At 40.8% G+C, this 21,746-nt stretch overlaps 1 protein-coding gene across 2 annotated transcripts in view; it reads right to left on the bottom strand.

The window, feature by feature from the left end:
* The window catches only part of kcnab1a (potassium voltage-gated channel subfamily A regulatory beta subunit 1a), a gene marked incomplete at both ends in the record, with an annotated part of 95,736 nt that extends 81,796 nt beyond the window's left edge, over positions 1 to 13,940 (bottom strand). The window contains one exon of one of the 2 annotated variants that reach the window (XM_083886139.1): positions 13,846 to 13,940. In XM_083886139.1, coding sequence (XP_083742265.1) covers positions 13,846 to 13,925 — 80 coding nt within the window. Of the gene's footprint in view, positions 1 to 5,880; positions 6,156 to 13,845 lie in introns of those variants that run through there. The other variant, XM_083886136.1, reaches the window with a different exon arrangement.
* Positions 13,941 to 21,746: the final 7,806 nt, after the last annotated feature.

Below are 21,746 nucleotides of genomic sequence, written 5' to 3'. Positions count from 1 at the left end.
TGTTTAAGACAGTTTTGAAGAATAAATTGACGAGTGACAACGTGCCTGTGCTAATCACAACATAATGCGCTACACCTGGTTTTGGGGTTATTACACTTCCGTCCAGAGGGGGCGCTGCTTCAACATAAAGTCAGAGAGATGCATTTGAAAGTACCACACTGATTCAAATTCATAATGATGATGACTAAAACTGCAGTGTAATGATTTATCCACAAATAAAACACACGTGGGGAAAAAAATGCAAGTTACTCATTCCTTCACACACAGACATTTCTGTCACTGCCTGACCAATTAAGTATTTAGTGAGGATTACCAGCTCCTATATATTAAATATTCACTTGCTTTCCAAGATGAATAAAGGATGAGAAATCGACGCATTTATCTGCATGTGTGCGTACATGGCTGTGTCTGTGTCTGACTGTGTGCGTTAGAGCTGCGTGCAAATGGTCTGCTCTAGTGCACCCTGTTTGCTCTCTGTTTCTCAAGTGACTGTCTGTCACAAAGTTCAGCTTCACACACTGACACACAACACTTACTGCACACGTGAAGAAAACTGACTCACACACAACAATCCTGTAAGTCTTTTAGCTTTGTCTTCACCTCCATTAACTCCTCTCTAAGTCTTCACTCATTCTGTTTTTCCATCTTGTTCGGGGACCATAATAAATAAACCTGTTGCCTGGATCGCTTCTCCTTACATAGGCAGATACCAGAGTATAAACACTGTCAGTGGACACAAGGCTCCAGTCCAGGTAGGACAGACTGTTGACTGCCTTTGACACTGCCTCTCTTATTTGGGATTCAAACACAGCAATGTTGCATTTGTAGGACTAAGAAAATCGGTCTTTAAACCTCCAGTGTGTAACTTCTGTTGCCAAAACACTGAGCGTATGCATTGTGTGAACTCATTAACATGAACACATACAGAGCTTTAACAACCACACAATATGGTGGACGTCAAGACCACAAATAGTCAAAATAAACCATACAATCTGCCAGATTGTGACAATAAATTAAGCAAATTTGAACTTCAGCTGTACATAGAGAAGAAACAACATCCAACTTTACAACTAGAGTCAACAAGAATTGTAATCCCATTGGCAGAAGGCTTTCAGTGTGTCAGAATGTCAAAAGACTTTTCAACCAGTGTCAAACCAGTTTTGTTTTTGTACACAGAATATATACATTATATATATATATATGCATGTATGTATGTTACAGTTCCTTCAGCAAAAGACGAGCTCACTGCTGCAAAGTAAATTGTCTTCTTGTGGCTCACTCAGATGTATAACAATGATGCAGTTATAGGTTTGCAATATTTTCTTTGACAAAATAGTTGGACGAAAACAATTCAAAAGGAAAAACCAAGGCAGAAAATAGGTAAACAGGGAGAGTGACAGAGAGGCGACTGTGAGTGACGCGGTAACTGTGTCACCTTCACACCACTGTCTATCAACAGACAAACATCTTCACTGTCTGTACACACACACACACACTCACACAAACGCATAATACTTTCTGCCCCCTGGAGGTCTAAATACCCCCACACTCTCATCCATTTACCCAGCATCCTCTGCTCTGTATCCAATAATATCACATGCTTTTGATTAATCTATTTTCCTACTATGATGATTGAATTGGTGCCACTGTAATTCAGAATGTCTGATCAGTGCATCTGTGCCACTTTGACATTTAGGTTAAAAGGGGATGTACTACATTTTTCCTTCTTTTTTTAAAACCACTGTTGATTATTTTTTAACAGCTGTACCCACTTCATTACAATGTAAGAAGAATAGAATAACAAGACAAGTAAAGTGAAAATAAGAATGACAGCAGGAAACACCAGCACAAACCTACTGGATGTACATTCAGGACCGACATGTGTCTCTGGAACATAATGGCTGTTATATCTGCTTTTCTTACATGTGTTTTAATAGCGATAATATCCTTCACTGACTAAATCATTAGCATTCATATTAGCCTCAAGGAAACCTTGAATGCATTTGTTCTGAAGTGTAGCCTTCATGGTCAAGATGCACGTTAACAATGATGTGCATGTACGAAGCGTCAGTTAGTGTGTCACCCACATGCACAGATGCTCCTTCACTGTGGAAAACACACACCCACGCCCCACTCTGACCTATACTCATGAATAATAATCTGTGAGTGAGTGCTGTGAATGTGAGGCTCGTATCTGCTCATAGTTCTTCTCTTCTTCCACTTTGTGCATTGTGCATATTTTTGAATGCAAACAGAACTCATGCATATTCTGTGTATGTGTGCAGGACTAAATGTCATTGAATGATTACAATGAAAAGATGTAGGATTGTGTATGCTGTACCCATGTTACATTGTGTTTTAGGGTATAGTAATGGAAATGGTTGTCAAGGGAAATTGAATCTATGTTAATATACCGTAAAATACTGAGTCTACGCACTGTTATTGGGCATCTGTTTTGGTCCATAACCTATAATGTTTATGAATGCAGTGTCATCCTATGCCAAGATTATACCAAGCAATAAACACAGAGAGTCACAAACTGCAGAGAAAGTAGTTTAAAGCATCCAGGTGAAGGTGACCCTCTGCATTTCCAAATTAAGCGTATTCTTTGGCTAAAAAGGTGTTAGACAAGGAGAGCGATAAGACCAGGGTTACTACTGGTTCTGGCAGTTCTAAAGCTAGTCTCCACCTGGACTCATAAGTAACTTGATACATGATGCTCCATCTCTGTTTTGTGTCATTGTGGCCAACACAAACTGCAATTGAGCTTGTTTTGGTCTGACATGCTGGTGCACAACTCTAGTGATGTGAAGTTTTGAGTTTTTTCACTGTTCAGGTAGGATTTGCATCAGGGACTTTTAGAGACTGGAGGTTCAGATTTTATCCATTATTCATTTAGGACAACCGTTTCCAACCTGGGGTCCAGACCCTGCCACTGGTTGAGAGGAGATTAACAAGATAAAATAGAAAGAACATAAATTATTTTTGCTTTTTTTTCACCTGGTGAAATTCTGGACAGTTTCATCTTTTCTAACCCCTATTAAATATTCAAAAAAGAATAACTTAAGGACATTGAAAAAAAAATTGTGAGAAAGTCTTGTTTTAAGGGGTCACATGTCTAAGAGGCGTAGACGCTTCATGACTTACCTCTCCCTACAAAGCGAGACAGACTATAAATAAAGGATGCTGAGGTCTCTCCACTGATTTATCTCTACTTTTTGGGTTTTCAAGTTCATGGAAGAAAAGTATTGTGTTGTGAACTATGACTACAACTGTGTACATGCATGATTGCGTGCATGCATGTGTGTGTGTACAGTTTGTTCAGCGCCAGTCTTGACCATTAATATACACATTGACCTGGAAAAGGATGTGTGTGCAAGCAGCTGTTTTATTAGGTTGCTATGGCAATACCCACAAACATTAAATCAGACACACAGACACACACACACACACACATAAACCCATATAATACACATACGCCAAGGTCCCAAGACAAAATGCTCACCACACATGGTCATATTATGAGCTCCCATAGCCACGTTGATCCAACAGGGAGACAGAGAACACAGAGGGGTGATGGGGAAGTCATGCTCTAAGCCATGCTCTAAGCTGCCAGTTCATCTGTGCCAACACAACTAATACGTTTTGCTCATGTTATTATTACACTGATTGTTACATAGTCATGTTTGCAGAATATAGCCACAGAATCAGTGAGCAGAAAGCCCGGGGAATAAAAGAGCTGTTCCAATGACTAAAATACAGTTCATGGAAACACTAATCCAGCAGCATCTCCAAATATAAATTGGACATGGAGCCACATTACTGAACAACAGCCTCATTTGAAAAAAAAAAATATTTGTGTGAAACAGGTGTTTTTAGCTTCTTCTTTTTTCCTTACTCAAATACATATAATCAACATAATGTGATGTCAACATGTAGTGGTAACCTGTCGTGACGTCATCTATAAGAATCTTAACTCCCTTTTGACATCTCCAGAATTTGGATATAGCCGGTGCCATGTTTATATTTTGCAAATAGAAGTTCACAGAACAGTCACCAGCAACCAGGCTGTCAATCTCATTGTTGTCCCACTGTATCATCTACTTTATGATTTAAAATGACATCCTGTGTTGCTGAAGAAGACCTGAAACTAGACATTGAGATCAACTCATCGGGAAAATGTTAACTGATGCTGTAAATCAAGTGTGAAGTAGGCTCATTTTCCCATGGGCCTTCCTTTTAAATGAGAGCTCTTTTTGCAATCAGCAGAGTCGTCCCTGGTGGCTATTTAGAAGACTCCATCCTTTTTATAAACAGTCTCTGAGTGATTACCGTGATGTTGTGAGGGACACCTGTGGATAGGTGTTACCGCTAGAATATAAAGCAAGTGGTTGTAAAAGGGCATCCTTGCTGAGGCCATTTGTATAACAAAACTAAAGGCAGCAGCAGCAGAAAGAAACGCTTTGTTAAAATCATTCTTCTCTGTTATTCTCCACAGGAGACAACAGCACAGCGGACACAAAGCAGCTTCATGCCGCTCTGTCGCCTGAGGGCTGAGCAGTGATCCACAATGTTCCAATCACACTCTCATCAAAGCACTGATGCTTAGTCACAACGTGGGCAAACAAATAAAGAAATAAAAGAAACGCAGGATGGCAGTTGGTCTCCACCAAGGATTCCGTGAAGATCACATGGTGGATGGATGGTTTTCAAAACACAAAGTTAATTTAATGTTTAACGTGAGCCATTTGGATGATAGTTAAATCCATATACTGTATGTTCTCAGTGTTGTTGAGCCGGAAGCATCAGCTTCTATTACTGAATCACGTTACATACTTGTTTTGAAACACACATTGAAAAGTGAAATAAAACATGCTTTAGTTGCGCTGCTTTAAAAACACTGCAAACATGAATATGGTTATTCTAGAACTTGATGTGAGTGGTCCTCTCTGTGTGTTGGCCTGCGATGGTTTAGTGATTGGCTCCAGCTGTCTGTGACCCTCATGTGGATGATAAAGCGTTAGACAATGAATGAATGAATGAATGAATGAAAGAATGAATGAATGAAACATATATTTGTTGGAAATGGCTGGTTTACCTATTCAAAATAATACTAGCTGTTATAAACATGGTAATGAAAACAGTCAGAATCATATACTCTTACATAAATGTGTGCTGTCAGTGATCAATCTGCAACTGGGTTCCACATGAAGGCCAATCAGTATTGATGCATTTGGCGTTGCGTAATACAGCAAGTGTTGGAAATTTCGACTTTAAAGATACAGTATGTGAGCGTGTGGATGGTTGTGATGGTTTTGTGCTCAGAACTGAGCAGCAAACATCAGATCGGAAACTAGAAAAGCACTCAGAGAGCGCAGAGCTCCGCCAAGCCAGCTCAGTGCCTACAAAATACACCCTGTCGGTGCACCTGGGTCAGACAGCAAGTGTTGTAACCAGTGATAACGTTATAGTCGGACAGCGAGCATCTACTGATCAAGCCCATAATTGAATCACTTGTTCCTGGTCCATTGTCCATTGCGGACATTTCCAGAAAATGTCATCCAAACCTGTCTGTGACTTTTCAGGTTATGTTGCTAACAAATAGACAAACAAACTCTCGTGAAAACATAACCTCCTTGGCGGCAGTAATAAGCAGAAAAGCACCAGGCAGCAGCACATGCACCAAAAGGGCAGAACAACCCGGCATCAACACACCGTTAACAACTCAGTCAATCACAAGTCAGCAGTTGGCAGGGACAACAACCAACCCACTTATCAGCTGTAAGGTTGCTAGGGTTGCCATGGCAACCTCAGAGTGTTATGAAGCTCCTTTTATATGTCCCACAAAGAACCTCACACATGCACGCAGGCGTTGGTTACCTGTAGACCATGCCCGTCTGACTCTTCACTGTGTCATGCAGCGACAACGAGTGCACGTTCAGAAACTCCTCCAGCTGTTTGAGCCTCGACACGCTTTTGGGTTTCTTAGCCGTCCACAGCATGAGAGGAGCGTAAGGTCGAGGTCCCGTCCCTGTGGACGTCTGCCGGACGAGCCTTCCATGGCTCAGGCCTTGAGCCTGGACCCCGCCTTGACCTCTGGACCCCTTCTGCTTTGGGATGGGAATCTCCGGGCACGTCGCTTTGTACAGATACATCTTCCTTCTCCTCTTCTTCACCTTATTCTCTCTTTCAGTCTCTCCCTTCGTCTATGAGTCTGTCCCATAGACATGTACGCTCAGAATAATCCAGGTGGGCCCTTTGCCCACGCAGCGCTACAGTGGAGCCCAGGAACAGGTGATTGTGTGATTGAATCTCACATGAAAAAAGAAAAGTGAAGTACTCCCCTGGATGACGCTCCACAAAAGTATAGTCCTCTTATTTAAAAGAGAGAGAGACAAGAAAATCCAACTTGGGGGAGAAAAAAAAAGTCTTTTGAAAAGAGAAAAGCAGTTTCCAATAATAATAATAATCAAAGTGTAGTCCAGTCTGACTGCAGGCTGCACATCCTTACATGTGCTTCACCATGGGCTGTGCCAAATATGTTCTCTGTTCTCATTCACACATGCACAAAGAGAGCAAAAGACACACACACACAGATAACTCACTGTCTCACTCTCTCTCTCTCTGTTTCACACAACACACACACACACAAACATACACACTCATGCTGTCACTTTGCCCCCTGCTCAGCCAGTCTACATTATAAGCTCAGTTTGGTTTTGCTCCCTATTAAATGGCATGGGAATCTGGGACATTTTTTTCCCGCCCTCCCTCCCTCTCTATCGCTCGCTCTCTCTCTCTCGCTTCATCTCTCACTCTCTCTGTGTCTCTCTCCTTCCTTTAACTATCTTTTTCACCAACTCCCTCTTATACTCTCTCCCACTCTCACTTTCCTCATCATCCCTCTTTTGTCTTTCAGTATTCCCTCCGTCATAAGCCCTCTTACTTTCTCCTGATTTCCTCCCTTGTCTCCCTTTCAGCGTTTACATCTCACGCGTCTTTTTTCCTCTTCTTTGTCTGGCTTCCTCTGGCACAGACTCACATATTAAACTTTATTTTTTTGCAGCACTTTTCTCTCCTCAAACGCCCCAATTACATTTCCTTTTATTTTACCACTTCTCTTTTTGTCTTTGCCTTTCTCCTCCGCTTCTCCTCTGCCTCTCTCTAAACAGAGTATACGCTGGAGTTTTGCCCATAACAAACACCTAAAGTAAACACACACCCATTGCATTTCACACACACACTACTCTATATATGATCTCTCACCCATGGCGTCCTCATGGGATTGTTCAGTGACATCACGTCTGGTCCTCCAGTGAATTGTGGGAATCATGGGGAATGATATTCTCCCATATCAGGGCATTTTTTTGTTCCGACACACGCGGTAAGTCTCTCATTATGGACACACACACACACACATGGTTTAATTCTCGGTATTCAGCAAACCATACTTGGTCAGCACACTTCAGGCTAAATGGCTCCAGCATTGAAAGACACTGCCAAAAACAATCTGTCCACACAATAATGTAAACATAAAAGCATGTCTGCTTTTCATTGTCATGCAAATTCAACATTTATTTATATATTTTTTTCCTCTTGTCGCATATATATCTGTACCAGCTTACACTGTGATTTTAAACCCAGAACTTTGTGTGGGTCTGTTTCCAGTGAGTTCTTTTGGATTGAGATTTGAGGTTGAGGTAAAAAAAAAAAAAGGAATGCCCGGCTTTGTTCACGGGAGGCACCAACTTCAATCATCATGCAGGGTTGACTGCTTATAATAATATAAATAGTATTCATTTAATATGTGCAATACAATTCATGCTTCACTGTGTTAATCTTTCAGCAACTGCTGTATTGCAAACACAAATAAAGATGCACAAACTCACACACACGTGTAAACATAGACATGCAGACATGGATGTTTGCAGCGGGGCAGCTGTGTCTGTTGTCCGACAGGATGGGTGGAAAAACTGATCCCGGCCCGGCAGCAGGACAGTCAGCTGAGTTTATGCAATGCCAGTGTATATTTACGGAGTATTTATAGACACTTGACACATTGGTGCACACGGAGCGTATACATGTGCACACATTTACTGTAATCCAATAAACTTTTGATTATAGCAAAACAAACTGTTGATGCTGGTTTTTTTTGTCACATATCATTTTCTTCTTTCCTATATTTTTACCAATGGTGTTGAAGAAAATGTCCTTTGAGCTGCTTGACATTTGAGCAGGTGAATCACTGACCAAAAGAGTCAGATGAGGTCAAGAGGCACCGTGGTAAAAAAACAATGTCTTCACTTATTTCACTTTTTCTTCCTTTTACTCTCATGTTTTCCTTTTTCTTTTTTTAAAATCCAGGCTGTTTCCATCATCAGCTTCATGTTTCCTGAGACTAATTAGTCGCCCTTTTTCTCTCTCTTTCATTTTGCCCCCACCACCCCCACATGCACACCCTCCAGTGGAATAAAAAAAAAAATCCCTATACAATGATTGCATATGTCTGATAATTCTCCAGTGTGCACAGTGTGATAGAAACAGAATAAGTAGAGCAGCCCACCATGGCTCTCTGTATACCTTTTTTGGGGGGACAATTAAAAAAAAAATGAGATGATTCACATTCATACTTTATCATCTTCACAGCGTGTAAGATGCTACTAATGTGTTGTTTACATGGAAGAAGATGCTACTTCTGTGACTCAATGGCAGCAATATTGATGCCACTGATCAGTCTCCAGCCCTCAGGGAGTGTCATGCTCCTATTTAACGCCAATGTGTTGCCCTACATTCGCCACTAAATCCCATTTTTTTTTATTATCGTTTTAAAACATTAGCCTAATCCTGAGTGATGGGAGCAAACCGAGGCTGATATTATCATATCACACTATCTGTACTGTATTGTATTGTTTAACATTACAGTATTTCAGGCACTGAGAAATGGCTACATCTATTTGCTGTGCCTGTCTAAAAAGGTGCTTGCAGTGCCACTTTGGGCAGTATCCCAAAACTCAATCCATCAACTTCTAATGCTACACATGTTTTTGTTCTCCGCACTACTGTATCATGTTGCCACTCCTTTGTCTCCAGTGTTACGATGAAATATAATCTCAACACCTGGTCAGAGAAGGGCAGCAATGCTGTTGGCTGTCAATATGGTTTCAGTCAATCAAGTGTATATGTAGAGCCTTGAATTGTTGGCTCACTGCTGCGAGAATAAGAAAAACGAAAGCTAAATATGAATACAACATAAATATTCTGCCCTGTGACAAAAGGCTCTACAAGTCTCTAAACTCACACAAAATGTGGTTAAATCCATTATTGGAAGCAAAACTACAACACAGGAGGGGAAATCCTGCAGCCTGTAAGGACTGAGTGACACTTTGTCACTATCAGCCAGTGCTGCCATGTTCAATAAAGAGATGATGGAGTCTCAATAATCAACAGTCAGACACTTCTAAACCTGATTTGTTCGATTATTCCATTATTTTATTTCAAATTAATCTCTAAGCCTAATGTCACCTCTCACTCTGGATATTTTTTATCAAATAAATCAAAGGGGAACCACATGAAACAGTTAAATGTACAGTAGTAGGCTAAGTGAACTTGCAGAAAAACCATTTAAAGCAGGTTGTACGTCATCACTGGCCCAAAACTGAAATTCACCACGATCATCCTGATCTATTTAAATGGATCCCCATTTTATTTTCTGTATACAGCAAATATTATATCCCTATCAAAACCAAATGAATTATAGCAGCCCATGGCCAAGAGGAAAGTAATTGGTCTCATGAAGGACACTGTTCAAATCCCCCTCTTTACTCCCTGGATGCAGATAAGTGTTTCCCACTGCTCCTGTGCCCATCTTGTGAATGTTCACTGATACAGAGGTCAAAGTCACTGTAACTGATTGGTGTGTGCAAAAAAAATACTTATTTTAATTAAATAACACTGACAGGTATTAAGGAAGAGAATGTGCTATTTTTAGCTCAGTTATGACAGCCTGGGATTCCTGTGGTTGTTTTTTCTGACCCAGTTTTTGGACAAAATCACTGAGGAGCTTAGAATCGCAGCAATTGACAGAGCTGAGATACATCCATCACATGCTGTTTGAATTGTGTGTGTGCATGCATGTGTGTGTGCGTGTATTATTTATGGGTATCTTTGTGAGGGAAAAAAAAAACGTCTAAACCTAAGGAAGTGAGGGTATTTTGGGAAAATTAGGACATTTTGGCTGGTCCTCGTATTATGTCACCCCTAAAAGAGTATTTTTGAGGGTTAAGACGTTAGGGTTAGGGTTAGAATTGACTTTGTTTAGAGTTAGGGTAAAAAGTAGTTGTGATGGTTAAAGCAAATGTGTGTTTGTGTGAGAGAGAGTGAAGAGGACTTGTTGAGGTACACTGGAGTTAGCGGTTCTTAAAGGGCATTTAATCATTTAAATCCTTATATTTTGGACTCTGGAGGTCCTATCAGTCGGTAAAGTCTGAAAAAAAGATGACTCACTCATGTTTTTGTGGTCCTCCTCAGTCTAAGTACAGGAGAAGAAACACGTGATGTTGACTTCCACACTCATTGGGACGTCACAATACGTTAAATTCCAGGAATTGTTGTCTCCACTTTGTCCGTAAACCATGTGAGAGTGCTGGCGAGGGCAACGGTATCCAAAAAACGCAAGTCCGCAAAGTCCACGAAAAGTTCTATTCTTGGCTCCACAGTGCAGCACAGAGTTCTACACAAACTTCAGCCTCAGAGGATTTTTCTGTCCAGTGGATACATGTTATATATGACGGCAATTTGCCTGCTAGAGCCTGCAAATGATCACTTTTCCAAATGCTAAATGCTGTTAGCTCCCAGTAGCCTCTGTGGCTGATGTCATTTCCTGTCCCTTAAGTTTTGTTTTATTTTTTTTTAAGGTGGACCTTTAAGGTGGACCTAAAGAGATACTACTAAACAGAGCGTTCTGAACAGGGCTGTTTTGGCAGGGTGATTGAACTGCTGTGGTGCTTCATCCTTCTTCCATCACAGACATGTTCATTAGGACACCAGGGAACTCGGTTAACTTGGGGAAATAGTCTATAATATGACCCCTTTAAGATTGATGACACATTATAGTAATGGAGTCACATTCATCCATCCATTGTCTACAACTGTATGTGTGTGCTGAGGTCTTGCTAAGTGATTCACACAGTGAAGTGTCTCATACTAATGCTCAGCTGAGCTCACTATTAAACACAAACACACACAGCACAGTCCATGCATCTGTCAGTCTGTCTAACCATGAGAGACTTTCATCCTAAGTTTATGAGCTTGTCGGTGAAGAGCATGTGAAGTGTGTATGACACCAAGCCAAGTCCAAACCACATCTGAAAACACAGCTGAAAAGTCTTTCAGGTTTATTTTCCATCGCCACGCCAGGTGTTTTCTGCAAAACTTATCAATATAATATCATTTTTGAATGGATCAAAGATGGAAAATTGACCTGAAAGAGAAAGCTGATTAAGTCCAGACTATACAAACAACACGCAAACCAAACATGCAGCCATGTGTGTGTCACTCGTGACCTGAACGCGGGCCAGAGAATGACATCACTCAGCACTTTGAGCTGCCAGAATTCCTTGTAACTGTGAAGGGAGGGCAACATTACATGGAGCCTGTTCACATGTGACCATTTTTAAGTTCTGAGTAAAAATGATCTCATTGCTTATCTTGCTGTCAGTTCACACCGCGTGAGCCTAACATCTGCCAACTTATTCTCTCTGAACAGTGACCAAACACATTTGGATTACAGAAATCTCTTTGAATATGTAATACCGTGCCGTATTGCTATGCTGCATAAATAGTTGCATAAATATTTGGATGGGTTGAACATTTTTGCTCAGTTATCTCTGCTCTGCTTTGTCTTTTCTCTAAATTAAAGAGTGGATTGAGCCAAAAACCAACAGGGAGGCTGGAGAATGAAGAGGGAGAGAGAGAGAGAGAGAGAGAGAGAGAAGAACAGAGGAGACAGGGGAGGAGAGGATAAAGGATAAAGGCCAGACAGCAGACCAATGAATGAGGATCTTTGGGCTTAGATGACTGGAATGAGACGCAGACGGATTAGGCATTTAGTAACAAGAAAGGCGAGTAGAGTGAGGAGAGGGGAGACACAGCAAGGAGGGAGGAGTAACATAATACTGAAAATATCTATGTGTGAGAAACAAAGAGAGGAGACGCAGAGAAAAGGAGAAAGAGATGGTGGTTAACCAGGTTAACTAACCCTTTACCAGGATTTTTGTGTACTTGAGGACAGGTGAACGATGAGGACAGGTGAATTGGCGGTAATTAGGGTGCCTAAGTGAGTGAGTGAAATAAAGCATTTGTGATCTTTGACCCATTCTGACTGATACATTATTATTATATCATTATTATTATTACATATTTCATTTTGTCAGAACTGTAATCTGTAAAGGTTTGCCTTTAATTAAAACCAGTTAATGTGAGATTTGTGTCCCCTTGTCCTGTTTGCACGACACAGGAAAGAACCCCAACCTTGTTTAAAATAAAGTACATTTTAAACAACCTAATTTTTTATTTTAATTTGAGTTATTATTGAGTTATTAAGATATTGTAATTATTCTTTTTATAAACGTGTACTCAATATCGATTAATACACTGCTTCTGCAAGAAGGCATCAAACTTCAGGAAAGTGTGTATGTAAGTGTGAAGCGGTTAGTTAATCAGTGCTTCAACAATGATTAGTTACAGATTAACTAATAATTCTTAAGATAATGATATTAGATAATGATTACGTGCCCTAACTTCTAAGAGCAAAATGTCATGTGTTATGCTATTTGTGCTTTCTGTCCGTCTGTCTGTCAGGAATCAAAACATCCTCTCCAGCCGCCGCATGTTTTATCGATATACTGTTAGAAGATGTCAACACAGTTTAATGCAGCACATCAGATGCCGGCTATTAACATAACAGCCAGATCATGTGACACCACAGCAGGCCAGAGGTCACTGTGACCACTGTCATGTCTGTGACACACAATTGTCACAACTGTCATGTGAAAGCACTTATGGCCCAGCCCAAAATACTTAAGTAATCTGTCAGTGTATACATACACAGACCATGTCCAATGTACACCACGCACACACTAATAAAATTAGGATGTGAGGGAAAGTTTTGGTTCAAAACGGTTGTTGTTGTTGTGAAGACATGTTTTTGCAGGTCCTCAAAAATATATCAGGCTTTTTGAGGGGTAAAGGGAAAGTTGAGTTTTTTGTGAGGTTTGAGACATGAACACCGCTGTATCTGTTGACCCACATTTTTTTTGCTTAATCCAAACAAATTTTACAAAAAAAAAACACACATTTGAATTTACTGGTGGAGACAGCAGTGGAACAGTGGAACAACAACTCTGTGCTGATTTCTTCTATGGACTTTTGCAATGCGAGAAACTTCAGTTTCCGGTTAGAAAACAATTGTCAAACAGCAAATAAAGTGGTGGGTATTATTTTAAGTTATTGTAGAATTGAACAGCTGTAGCTGTCTGTTAGGTGGTTAGAATGTGGCTTTCCTTGAGTCCCTACTGGCAGCTTTATATTCAGCCAATCCCCTGTGCGCATTCTAGGCACTGCAGACGCACATAGGTCAGCTGTGAGCGTGTGTGTGTGTGTGTGTGTGTGTGTGTGTGTGTGTGTGTGTGTGTGTGTGTGTGTGTGTGTGTGTGTGTGTGTGTGTGTGGCTCTGTTTAACACATTCAGGCCTTCAGTCTATTCGCACTGTCAGGGTGTCTTTCAGCGACATGTGATTTGACTTCTCTCACACACACACACACACACACTTGAACACGCTTGACTGACCTGTAGGGCATGCCAGTTTTATGTGAAACTGTCTCCTCTTTGCCCAGTCCAAACATTCTCAGGTACCAGGTCGTCTCCATCTCTCTGATGAGCGTCGCCTTTTTTTGCTGTGCCCCTTGCTTCCCAGCGGTGGAATTGCGCTTGGCATCCTGGGAGTTGCGCCGGTGGCCCTTTGTCCCACTAATAGAGGCCACTGACTGTTTGCGGTGCATAGGCATGTGTGGCCCGCCGATGCCACTTCTGCTTGCTGCGAACATGGCTGCAAAAAGGTGGCCCCCTTCGCTCAAGGGCAGAGGTCAGGGGACAAGGTGAAGAGGAGGAACTTCAGAGTTCCCAAGTGTGTCCTAGTCCTTGGCTGCCGTTCTTTAGGGAAGACCAATCAGTCATGCATGTCTAAGAAAAGCTTGTTTTGTCTGCCACTTTGGTCACCTCTCTCTGTCTCTATGTCTCTCTCATCTTCTGTAATTCACTTCCTCAACTCCTTCCTTTTCTTGCCGTTTGTTCTGACTTCTTTCTGTCACTCTGTCTGCCTTCCTCTCTGCCTGTGAAGTGTGCTCTCTCCCTCTCTTATAGCCTCATCCAGCCTGAAACAGGATCCTGGTTTCCTTGTCTCGTCACAGGCTGCAATGGCCTAAAAGGAGGGAGACACACATGCCAGGATGACGACAATATGTGCATGCACGCACGCGCGCACACACACACGCAAACACACACACACGCAAAAAGACACAGATGCGTTCAGAGCACTATTTTAATTATATATGTATTAATAGCTGCCTATCTCCATACACAATGGAATGAATGTGGACATGTTGGTAGTCAAACGAGAAAATAAAATGAAAATAAGTATAATGTGAGTGTGGATTTAGACAATAAACACAATGCAAATGATTTAAATTATTTGAAGCATGGCAATCAACATTTAGTAACACACAGCACATGTTGCAGAATGTTTCCCTTTATCTCCAGACTTGGTATGAGTGACGACGCTATATTTGCACAGCTCGCAGACCACTTCAGAGTCTCTGAGTCTTAACACCATTCCTTGTGTCATAAGACTCCATGCTGTGCTGGGAGAAACACAAATTTACACCTTTCCCAGGCATAACAGTGTTCAAACACAGATGTTTGGCTGCAGAACACAACACGTGTGTGAGCACATTTTCTTTTGTTACCATAGTCTTTTTTGACACTTTCTGACCACAGCATGCATGAACTGTTTCCACGCCTAAAGAGTGAGGGACACAAAGAAAAAGAACAAAAGGTTTGTCACACACAGTTCAAAGTTGTTCAAAGTCAAGTGCTTTGTCCAACCTTTCCTTCTTATGGCTTCTCCCTTTAGGGATCGCCATCATCTGCCTCCATCATTCCCAATCTCTTCTGTCCTCTTTTGTTGAACCAACTGTCCTCATGTCCTCCTTCACAACATCCATAAAGCTTCTTTGTGGTTTTCCTCATTTCCTCCTGCCCAGAAACTCCATCTTCAACATCATTAAATGTATTAAATCTGTGATCGACATCAGGGTCTACTTCAAAAAGCTGTGAATGCACAGGATTAGTTTCACCAAGCCACTTCTCATCCTGGTTCATCCTGGGATGAACAACCCCCAAACTGGAATACAAACTCCTGTTTTGAACTCTCAAGATTCGTGATTTGACCTGTGCCATGTCAGTTTTTAAAACTGCAAGTTCCCAGGCATCACCTGCATGCAACTATTGGACACTTGTCCCTTCACACGCTTTATCATTGTCTTATCTATTCTCCTCTAAATGGGATCATGGCTTTCATAAAACAAACATTATGTTTCCTTTTTTTACATAGTGAACTAACCATTGTGTGTTGATTGAGGTTGTCAACTTTGACCCCAACCAATGTAGTCTGTTTGAACGTGGTCCATCATTGGTCTAATAACCAACTAACTGATCGCGATGCCTGTGTCCATCAAATGAGTCTCTGTGGTGAAGCGGTGTAGGCCGAGGATCCCCCTGATATCTAAGCTCAGATACTCTGAGATCAGTATCCTTTGAGGTCAAGTGAATAAATCAGTGATGGGGTGTCAGCTTTAAATTATTCAGCCACGTAAAGAGAGACTGATATCTCACTTCTCAGCATCTGAGGGGTCTGGGAGTAAGGCAGGGATCAGTGCTGACCGAGCAGTGAAGCTCTGTGTCTTTGGCCGACAGCTGCTCTGAGCTGGACATGGGGGAGTTTTGCACAAACAGCAATGAGGTGTAGTATCTTGCAAATCACTGTAAATGATAGTTACCACTGCTGTGCGACTGATTCATATTATATTTGTCTGCATCATGTATGCTAAAATATGTGGTTGTACTGAACAATAAGGCAGTGTTGAACACAATTTATCTATTTAAAAATAATAATAGTAATAATAATAATTAGGATTAAAATTACTTTATTGGCGGATTTATTTTTTTTATTTGTATTTTTTTAAATCGCTTAAAACATGTACCTGTAACATGTATATCAGTTTAAAGCAGGAGTCTCAACTCAAATAACCTAGGGGCCACTGAGCATCTAGTCTGGCCAGTAGGGGGCCAGTCAAGTGAAAAGAAAGTCAAACAACTGTTCAGGCTAGAAAATGATATCATATTCCATCATGTGTCTCAATAGAAGTGTTGTTGATTATAAGTAGTTTACAGAACTTCGAAATAAAAGTGTCTACCGTTGTTGATATTGAATGATATATAGTTCACAAGAAAAATATAATAATCTATCACTCAAAAACACAAACAGACATAGGTCCCTTATAGGTTGTGAGTGTTTGAAGACACACAAAATTGAAAACTGCTTGGGTTCAGTGAAAGTCTAAGATTTGAAGGTGTTCCAGATCTGGTAATCGACTGACATTCTTTAAATGATGTGTTCCCTTTTTTTTTTCCATGTTTGGTTTTGACTGTCAGTGTGCGAGCACGAGCACTACTTCCTTTCAGCAGATGATGTTGAATGGCAAGACATGCCGTTCTGGTGCAGGAAGCAGTCGAGTTGGACCTGGGGTGAGTCTGCTGAGTACAGAGTCAGAGTCTGTAGTACATGTTTGGTCTGTAAATGCATTCACTTGTGCAGATAGTTATAGTATGTCATTGTCCACGTGACCAAGAACATCCCAACAGACCCTGGTCAAAAGTCTGGGACTTCAATAACAACCTGATTGAACGCAGGTCTCTTAAGGTAAAACAGCACGGCCTCACACAGACCTGCAGTGCACATGACTTCAGCGGGACGACCTGTTGCACCTCACGGTCGCCGCGTGAGGAGATTCATCACACAAAGTGAATCCAATCTGACGTGTCTGTAACAGCTCGGTCACCGAGAGGGAAATTCTAGCAAGGACAAAATCTGTCAATCAAGTCCTTCATCCTGAAACACCAGTGAGACGCAAACTGATAGTGTAGAATGCGCACGCACGCACGCACAGACACACACACACACACATGGTCTTATGTAATAGATTAGAAGTGTGTTTGATTCTGTTTTAGTCTAACTATCACTGACAGTGACAGCTGTTTCACCACAGTAGAAAGAACAGTGCACTTATTTTGCTCATTGCAATAGTGGAGTTTTCCACAGTGAAGCCAGATTAACTGGTTCTGGACTGTTCTCAGGTATTCAGCTCAAGTTGTCAGTATCCATATCCATCCTACTTTAGAGGTTACAGACCAAAGTAATCCTGAGCAGACATCAGTTGGCATCACGCTAAGAGAATGCGAGCGCAAACATTTGACTCACCTGCTTAACCTTGAGGTCAAAGGCTAGAATGCTTCAGTGACTTTGTGTGTGTGTGTGTGTGTGTGTGTGTGTGTGTGAGGCTCCACCCACAAAAATATGTAAATCTTTAATGGAGAAATGTAATGTTGTGGATATTGCTGTGTGGATTTATGACAAGGTGGAAGTGTTACTGCGGTGCAGCAGGGTTTCACACATAAACACATATAACATATAACTAACAATGAGAGCAGGGCTGTCACTTTTTCCAAAATTCACATTTAAATTAATTTAACATGACATGTTAATCCTTTGAAAATAGTCCAGTTTAACTTGCTTATGGATTAGGCAAATTGGACACTCTAAATTCACCATAGTTATGAAGGTGAGAATTGAATGGTCGTGATGGACTGGTGGTGTACCCTGCCTGTTTATTTTGAAGTAAATAGGGGTTTTAGTTTGAAGAAAGTACTTTTTAATGTTCTTGTATACTGCCCGAGAGACCTTTAACAACCCAAAAGGCTGAAGTCACAACAAACTCTCCAGCACCACAAGTTATACACTGGGAAACAATTGACAATCAAACACACACAAAGTTCTGAGTTGGTGTTTATAGATACTGACAACTTAAGAAGCCACAGGGAGAACCTCTCACTACCTCTGAAGGTGAGACAATGAGTCAGCAGAGCACTGGAGGCTCAGGGTATATGAACACTCCCCATACCTGGGCTTAATCAACGCCAATCAGTGCCACACACACACACACCTGATTGCAGTGAGTTGATTCTTCCATCACTCTCACAGAGCCGGAAGATTGAGTGTCCTCACATATATAACAAATCTCTATATTGTGTGTGTGTGTATTAAATATATACGAGGCAGTGAGAGGTTGATGGTGATCAGAGTATAGGAAACTTGGTGGCATTAGAAACCACACACACACACACACACACACACACACACACACACACACACACCAGGTGCCAAAACCATATGGGGTAAACAGGAACAGCTGCTGTCTTCACTATTAAATTAGCAGAACTAAACTTGAGCCTCTCTCTTTTCACCCGCAGGCTGTTGTGTGTGTTATTATTTGGGCACGCATGTAATTCCCCTGTATTGAGAAATGAAATAACTGACATAACTGCTGGGAACATTAGAGAAGATAGACTTTGCATGTTTCTCAAATGTAATGCCGTGCTTGTTGAGGAGATGCACAGAAGATTATTACGAGGCCCCTCTAAGCTTCCACATAGTGACACACAGAACACGTGTGGCATGACAAACAGGACAGTTTCAGATGTCTAACAACAAATGTCTGCGTGGCTTTTCAGTTCCCACACCCTATATACAAAAGGTGATTTTCTATTCATGTAACATGACATGTTGGGAGGAAATGGAAAAATAAATGTGTGTATGTGACTCACATTCGTAATCAGATGAAGAAGAACATAAAATCCTCCTAATATGTCACAGAGACTCAGGAATAATGTTCATATAACATACCGAACTCAGCAATAACAACAGTACAGCCAAAATATTCACATTAAAAATAATCTTTTGCAGACCGCAAATCATGTTTATGTTTTGCAATCATGTTGTGGCATGTGGCGCCACCTATCGCCGTGTACCAATCATTGCAGTCAGTAGAGTCTCAGCTGCCAAGCAACCAAGGGTTGCCAGTTACGTCTGAGCTACAACGGCGGAGAAAACGAAAACCTAAATGACCTCGAGTATAGTAACCGTGTAGTAACCGCTTTTGGCCACATTCTTACATATGGCGCCTTTAACTCTATAGCATTGGTGTGGTGTGTGATAAAAATGCCCAAGAATCAACAAAAGCAGCATCACTGTCAGTTAGTATCCTCCTCTGCTGGTAAACTGACTGGCCCTTTGCAAATGTGTTCATTACACAAACACAACACATACACACTGAGCAGCGACACCTTAAAGGAATGTCAGTATATCACTAAATCATTTTCTCTCACAACCTTCTGCAGTGATTAATCAGAAGAGCAGGACAATCCTGTCGTCATGATTAGTGAGTCTCCTCGTGGCGTCTCTCCAGAGTTTCTGTCCCCAGAGGTTTAAAGTTGATCAATCCCTGTCCGTGTGCTCATTAGGGAACTATCAACACACAGTTCACTCCTTGCAAAGTGAGCCGGTTGCTCATTTTGAAGAAGAAACTAACGACATCGGCTCTTTAGCTCATTTGGATTGTGTCACACTCAATTAGTTCTTTATCAGTCACGAGGAGGCTGAGGGAGACAAATGAAGGCTCTGAAGTCCTAACCTTTAAAATCAATCACAAAAGCCATACGGGTTCATTTATAGTACAGTGGTTTTTAAGCTCTCCTCGAGGTTTATATTACACGTATCCTAAAAAAAATGTGTCACATGACCTCTCGTCTGACCTATACAAACAAGTTTTTGTTTAGAACCTTTGTTGCTACAAGGAAGTGAAGGAGCACAAGTTGAGACACAGACACAGTGGCTCAATATTCCAGATTTTTTTTTTTTTTTTTTTTTTAATGAACAAAAATTCATATCTGTTTTAATAATTTAAAATTAAAAATTAAAAAAATATGGATCATGTAATTATAAATATATATAATATATTAATAAAGTGTGTTTTACATTGGTACATATGGTTACTCCAGTGGAACACAGTTATTCATGAATAATGGCACCCAAAATCATACGGAAATGAAAGTGAGCTTGTGCTAATGAGAGAAAAGTGAAAATATATGCTTCTATTTTCCACCGCAGAAAAGACGTGTGTGATTAAGGAGCACTTCATATTCTTTGTGTTGTGTATTTAAACCTGCTGCACCTCAGGCACATGAGGAAATGATGAATTCAATATCATAAAACAAAGGGCAGTGCAAGGTAAACAGTGGCTTTTGATTTAACAAAGTGATAAACAAAAATAACTCTCAGTTTAACAGTATGTGCACGACACACACGCACACGTTTTCACTTGATTTAGCACCATTGTTCCTGTCGGCTCCCGTCAGCTGACAATAAATTATAACCGCGTTCCTTTACCGCTCTGTCACCAGGTCGAATTGTCACCATCCGCACTGACAGTTTGGATTGGACACAGTTCACAGCCTCTCAGATTCCTGGAAAGCTATTAGGGAGCACAGACACACATCCTGTGTGCAATCCAGAGACACACACATAAAAAATAACAATATCAAAACAAGAGTGGGCAGTTGAGAGGGAGATAAGAAATACAAAGTTTAAATAAATGAAAACATTGTCCTGAGGCAGGGTTTCTTCCTCCTGGTCCTGGGGAGCCACTGTCCTGAGGAATGAAGCCATGTCTGCTATGAAAGTTGTTCCTGAACATAAACCCATACCAGGGTGGCACCTGGATGAGTGAGATTTAGTGGCATCTAGTGGTGAAGTTGCATATTGCAAGCAACTGATAACCTTTGGCTTCACCCTCCCACTCCAGGATGATACAGTAGAAACTATAAGCTGCAGGAGTGGCTTTCACTCAGTCATTTCATTCATTTGATCTGATGTTAATATAAGTTAGATATTCAAATATAATTCTTGTTAGTGCAGCTTTAAACCTGTCACTTTCTAAAAGCTGAAAGAATGAGTGACACATTTGATGAAAAAGTGCCAAAACATTGCACTTTTTAACTCACTTTACCACTGATTGAGAAAGTGACAGTTACTGCAGTCATTCATTCATTCATAATAAAATATTGACAAAGCCTTCAATGTTTCAACATGAAAAACACATACTTCATTATTGTGACTGAAAATGACATTTTATTACACCATTAACTTAAAGTTATACACCGAGAAAGTCGGATGTGTCTCAAATTGATTTGCAACTAAAAGCAGAGCAGAAAGATGTCGGAGATAAACGCTGCCTTTGTTTTATTTCATCTAGCACAAACTGAACCAACAACAGCTTTGACGGTCAGAGTTGTTATAATGTACAGAAATCATAGTAAAGCTAATAAAGACAAAATCATTTTGTCTGTTAAGATTTGCCTTGTATCTTGCCTGTTACTGTATATGCATGTTTAATAGTTTAGTGATTGAGGTAGCAGTTTTCTTTCCTCCTGGATATTGCTTATTGAAATCAAACATGAGAAGCTACTTGGGTTACAAGAGTCATTATAAATATAAACTTTGTGTAAATAATATATGT

The sequence above is a fragment of the Microchirus variegatus genome (assembly GCF_963457635.1).
Source record: "Microchirus variegatus genome assembly, chromosome: 3".
Taxonomy (NCBI): domain Eukaryota; kingdom Metazoa; phylum Chordata; class Actinopteri; order Pleuronectiformes; family Soleidae; genus Microchirus; species Microchirus variegatus.
Note: the sequence above shows the minus strand (reverse complement) of the source record. Positions and strands in the feature narration are given on the sequence as shown.